Here is a 5,945-nt window from a genome sequence, read left to right as displayed (position 1 = left end):
ACTCCCTCGGCGTTCATGTTGACGTCCTACACCGGCGGCGTTGCAAATGTGAATGAGCCAATTACCTATATTACTCTATGGAATGAGCCGATTTGGTCGGAACAAAGCTTCCAAACGTTCCAATTTGGTTGGATCGGATAGGAAGTTGGTTTGGTCGGTATTGCTGGCGCATCCGACCACGTCAAACCAATATTAATAATAATTATGTCGGACCGACCGCTCTCTACACTTTCCGATTTGGTCGTGGTCGGATGGTTGGCACCAACCAAATCGGAGCGTCTGTAGATGCTTTATTGGTCGAATGCTGTTTTATCGGCCAGTTGGTTGTTTCTTTTTGTGATTTTATTTTTATAATAAAAAAGTAAATGGCCATGTATTTCCCGCGCAAAAAAAAACAACTATAACTATAGTGATGTGAGTTGAGCACTTATCTAAGATATTAGGCCCGTAACGCACTGGGCTTCAGCATTGGTCATACACTCGCGCCGAGAAGACGTTCATCAGCCGAATGCTCCTCCTCATCAGAACAGGTCTTATCCTTCTTTATGGACTGGTAACGCACCTGTAATTAATGAAAAAATATATGTAAGTAAGTATATTAATATGCGAAATTTAAATTAATATTGAAACTCAAAACTAATTTCTTGTCAATTATTTTGGGGCCTCTACTTTTTTGTCTTTGGTTTGCTTAACAATAAACAAACGTCATAAATTACAAGAAAATTGGTATGTGCCATGAATATAAAATGAACAACTTCGATTTTTTGCACGTTCACCCAACCTTATATAACCTTGACCTACAATTGAAATCTTAGTAATGAGCCATGTTGCTCATTATATTATTACCACCAAATTTAATACAACATTGACACGTAAGATTTTTAATGTTCCTTGCGTCATTATTTAGCTATTGAAGAAGTATTTATTGAGGCGCTGTCTGTAATATGAAAAGAAGAAACATTTTTTTTACATTAACCAATTTTTGCATATTTTTGTATTATAATCCATACTAATATTATAAATTCGAAAGTAACTCTGTTTGTCTGTTACTCAATCACGCCTAAACTATTGAACCAATTTTCATGAAATTTGGTATGGAGATATTTTGATCTCGAGAAAGGACATAGGCTACTTTTTATCCCGGGAAAATGACGCAATCCCGGAAATCCCACGGGAACGGGAACTATTCGGGTTTTTCTTTGACTGCGCGGGCGAAGCCGAGGGCGGAAACGTAGTTGTTAATAAATATTAATAATTGATATTATGAATATACATAATTAGATCAGACACCAGAACGTAATGCTATCGCGACAATACTATTCGTTTGTGGTATCTATTATTTTATATCACGGTGCTATGAACTTGGGATAAATAAATATGAGCTACCCAAAATACACTGGTAAACTACTTATACATAATACATTTAGATAATCTCTTTAAGAAAGGCATTTTGTGTATCACTTTAAAATTATGTTGGTACTAGCTTTCCGCCCTCGGCTTCGCCCGCGTTTTCAAAGAAAAACCCGCATGGTTTCCGTTCCCGTATATATGTATATATATTAGTTTAAATAATCCATACAATTCGACAATGCATAATATGTCACTAATCACTATCCAATAGATAAACAATGTCATATAAAACATAACTGCGACATTCAGTCGCCAATCGGTAGTAAATAATTAATTTGTATGCAGCCGATCGATTCGTTTATTTAAAGTACTTAATTTATCAACTGTTCTTTTTCCCATGTTTTATTATTCTACATATAATTGTAAAGATTTCTCTAATAATTCTGTAAATGTTAAATTAGACTTGCATAATGTAGGAATATATTTTGAAACTTTTATAAAGCATAACATATTTTTGTGACGTTAAAACATATTATTTGCAAAATAAAAACGTTAACTGTATGAATAATAATTAAAGGAAAATAAATGGTCGGTTTTAATAATTGTTATTATCTCAATATTGTTTGTCTCTCGGTCAGACCTCATTTAAGAATAAATAAATAAATGTCTTTATTTGCATGTATGTTGGTACAAAGATAACAAAATTACATTACAATTCGAATCAACACATTAGCCATAAATGGCGTGCAAATTACATCAACTCCGCATTTAATATTATACGTACATACATTATTTCACAGTATAAAGAAGTAAGTCCATGATAAAATTGTAATATGTAAATAATTCAATTGTTAACTTTTTATAATGATTTGAAAAATAATTAATTTTACTTTTAATATTTATAATATTAGGTACTTACATTCAGTTTTCATAATGTATCTTTATTATAATTCTGTTATTTTGCATAGGATAGAGTTATCATACATAAAGATACATATTTAATATTTATTATTTACCTTAGTCTTTAATTTAGTGCTGACACCTCGCGGATGATACATAAGGAAGTTATCTGTTACCCAAAATATGAGAATCTGAAAAGAAAAAAAGTGTGAAAAAAGCAACCATTGGAATAATATGAAAACATGAATAATTATTTATCTTTCAAGCTGAATAATCAGACATATTACGAAGTAAATAAAATTTCAATTGGTTATCAATTCATTGATATCAAAACATGTGCACTTAATTATCATACATAGGTCATAGAACAAATCTATACTACATATACTAATACTATAAAGCTGATAGTCCGGGATCCATCGCCCATTTTTGCAAGTGATTACTATCAAGCTAATTTTTCGTGAGTAGCTTTATTTTGATGAGATGCCCAATAATTTCATGTACGAAACTCTCGATTGTGGTAGCTACCAGAGGAAACAAGGATAAAAATTTTTGATTTGTAATCACTTGCAAAAATGGGCGATGGATCCCGGACTATGAAGAGTTTGTTTGTTTGAACGCGCTAATCTCAGCAACTACGGGTCCGATTTGAAAAACTCTTTTGGTTCCCATTTATCAAGGAAGGCTATGGAGTATAGGCTATATATCATCACGCTAATACCAACAGGAGCGGAGCAATGCGGGTGAAACCGCGGAGCACAGCTAGTGAATACTAAAAGGCGTACATAATGCTTTACCAGATACTTTTAATAACCCTAGGTGTAAAATTGCATTATAAAACTGGTTCTCTTTACATAATTCAATTTTCAGTTCTAAAGTGGAGTCATTTCAATAAGAAACTCTACTATAAGTACCTATGTCCTTGCAATGCCAACATTTATTGGACTTTGCTTTATCTTAGCTAGAGATAGTAATATCCTCCTAATTAGAGTAATGACTAATTAATTTATGTTGATTTCACATGTTATGTTTATGTGATCAAATTTTGAGTTTTTTGTATTTTGATCAGACAATTATGTATTTGAAATAATTGAATTGCAAATAAAGGATTTATTTATTTTATTTAATAAAATTATTGTACAAAGATCAATCTCTTTCTTTCCTGTTACCCTTCTTGGCATGTCTTTCTCACTTTTTCAATAAGCCTATCTTCTCTCTCTTATATTCATACTTTCAACTACTACACTACCTATTCCCTGTACCAAAATACTACCTCAATACTCACATTAACAAAAAAAGGTATGATGAGCATAACAACAGCGAGTTCAAGCCGTGGATCGGACACAGGTGACAGTCTCAGCGTTGAGAGCACAGCTTGAACGATCGGCAGTTGCAGAACCAGAGCGAGCATGGACTTCGCGAATGTAGCCAATGCTGCGTACAGCACACACTGGCAGAGCCACGCTGAACACATTGGTGGTTTACCTGGTACCATATACTTACTTTAGTAAACATCCCTACATAGTATAAAACAAAGTCGCTTTTTCTGTCCCTATGTCCCTTTGTATGCTTAAATCTTTAAAACTACGCAACGGATTTTGATGCGGTTTTTTTTAATATATAGAGTGATTCAAGAGGAAGGTTTTAGTATATAATTTATTATGTTTTAGAGGAAGCGGGCGAAGCCGCGGGCGGTAAGGTAGTTGTAATATATAAAGTTGTAGGATAAATTATTAATATTATAAATGCGAAATTTTGTGAGGATGCTTGATGTTTGTTACTCTTTCACGCAAATAATACTGAACCGATTACAATGAAATTTGTTTTGTAGGTAGTTTACAGACTAGTACTAGTAAGAGAATCGGCTGAGACTTGTTTAACTGATTGTATAATTGTGTGGATCTTTCAACATATCATATATTTACTGAATTCTCAAGTTATGTAAACTTTAGAGCATGAAAAGAGAAAGTTATGTATTATTTGTACAAACATTTTTGTGTTGTTTTATAATTTATATCTAAAGAACGCCAAGGTTCATATCTTGAGGTCATGAAGATAATATGAGACATGACCATTAGAAAATTTCAACATTTTTTTATTTCTAAAAAAAACAATATGTTAAAAATATATTTTACAAATGCTTACCATATTCTCCAAAATTGATAAGTGGTATATCATAGACTCTTGCATAGTATTGAGCAAGTCTTATACCTGCCCATATTATAAGAAGCCCTAGTGTAGAATCTAGCATAAAATTTACAATGTACCTGTAACAAATAATAAAAATATAATTATTCATAAGGCGCGGGTCAAACACAAGCGGCGCGGGCGTGGGCGTGCCATAAGCGCACCTCTTGAATCTGTTTTGCACCACGTCCTTCTTATACATTTTGTATGAAAGAAATTTGGACAGGCGTCGAGACGGCACGCCACGGTTGTGCCAAGGTTGCGCCGCCTTTCCAAAATTATTTCATACAAAATGCCAATAGCGCACCCGATGCACGCCGGCAGCGCGCCCGCGGCGCGCCGCGCCGCTTGTATATGTCCCGCGCCTAAGAGTATTTAATATGTTACATTACATCTTCTAAACATAGAATTGCTAATCAAATAAAAACTTTAATATTAAATTATTATGTGATAAATTTCTTGATTCTACAGTTTAAAAATGATCTTTGGACAGTGATATATTATGGTGAAGGTTAAATACTCTGTCCCCCTGTAATTATCCATTTTATATGTTAATATGTACATTCTAGATACCTACACATTTGAAATAAAATTTTGCTTTTATAATATAGAAAAAATAAGTTTCTAATAATATTTTAAAATATTAAAATTTAAAAATAAGTTCGGATTCTAATTTTCAATTTTTACACTAAGCATGCTCATACAAGTTATTGTATTCAAAACTTACCAAGTACATGGGTTTCCTGTCTGATATGGAGATAGCCAAACATTAGCCGCATGTATAATTAACGCTCCCAAACCTTGCTTCGAAGTATCATAAAACCAAATCAACCATGGTCTTCTTGCATAGCGTGGCTCACAGAATCTTTTACCTATAAGTAGAACATTTGTAACTATTTTTTAATTTCTATTCCTAAGTTTTATAATTTACTAGTGGATTATGAGCTAAACTTGGTTGTAAGACACTGTTGAGGATATTCATATAACTTCAATTTTATATGACATAGAAAGATAAGCTAGTAGAAGTAAGATTTTATATCATGAGTTTTACATCGACATAGCAGAAAAAATTCGATAGTATCATATCATAATTGTATTAGTATTCAACCTTCACCTCTGATCTCGCAACTTACCAATCAAACATGTAAACGCTAAAACTGCAAGCAAAAATTGCAGAAACCAACCATATGTGTCGGTTAAAGCATCTTTTGAGCAGTGCGGTTCCGACCAGTGGATAACATCCGAACTATCATTCATTTTTCATCTCAAAAAGATGTACGAGAATTAAAATGAACTGCGTTATTTTTCCGTGTATAATACTTTATAAAAATTTAAGCTTGACACACATATCTAATGATAGACTTAGAACACCAGATATCAAGAAGAAAAACAAATCCAAAATATATGTAAAATTTAAACTTTTATCAACATTCAAATTTCATCACCAACACCAAATCCGCAACAATTAAAATCCACAAAAATAAAATGAATTGACAGATCACAGACAT

At 32.8% G+C, this 5,945-nt stretch overlaps 1 protein-coding gene across 1 annotated transcript; it reads right to left on the bottom strand.

Annotated features, from left to right (window-relative positions):
* Window positions 1–297: 297 nt before the first annotated feature.
* On the bottom strand, window positions 298–5,945 carry LOC149901699 (store-operated calcium entry regulator STIMATE-like). Its single transcript, XM_090110916.1, has 6 exons — window positions 5,571–5,945; window positions 5,165–5,309; window positions 4,396–4,517; window positions 3,536–3,735; window positions 2,367–2,441; window positions 298–562 (listed from the first exon to the last, which is right to left on the bottom strand). The coding sequence occupies exons 1-6, from the start codon at window positions 5,692–5,694 to the stop codon at window positions 473–475; spliced, it is 756 nt and encodes a 251-aa protein (XP_089967042.1). The 5' UTR covers window positions 5,695–5,945; the 3' UTR covers window positions 298–472.

The sequence above is a fragment of the Colias eurytheme genome, chromosome 16 (genome assembly GCF_061535395.1).
Source record: "Colias eurytheme isolate Ceu_HAF_F1 chromosome 16, ilColEury1 Martin Lab GWU primary, whole genome shotgun sequence".
In the NCBI taxonomy this organism is placed as follows: domain Eukaryota; kingdom Metazoa; phylum Arthropoda; class Insecta; order Lepidoptera; family Pieridae; genus Colias; species Colias eurytheme.
This window is presented reverse-complemented; position numbering and strand designations above follow the sequence as displayed.

Excerpts from the sequence above, each read along its gene's own strand:
- LOC149901699 (XM_090110916.1), bottom strand. The coding sequence starts at position 5,694 with ATGAATGATAGTTCGGATGTTATCCACTGGTCGGAACCGCACTGCTCA. Across the intron at positions 5,310-5,570 it reads AGCGTTTACATGTTTGATTG|GTAAAAGATTCTGTGAGCCA; the intron begins GTAAGTTGCGAG and ends TTCTACTTATAG. Across the intron at positions 563-2,366 it reads GCACTAAATTAAAGACTAAG|GTGCGTTACCAGTCCATAAA; the intron begins GTAAATAATAAA and ends CATTAATTACAG.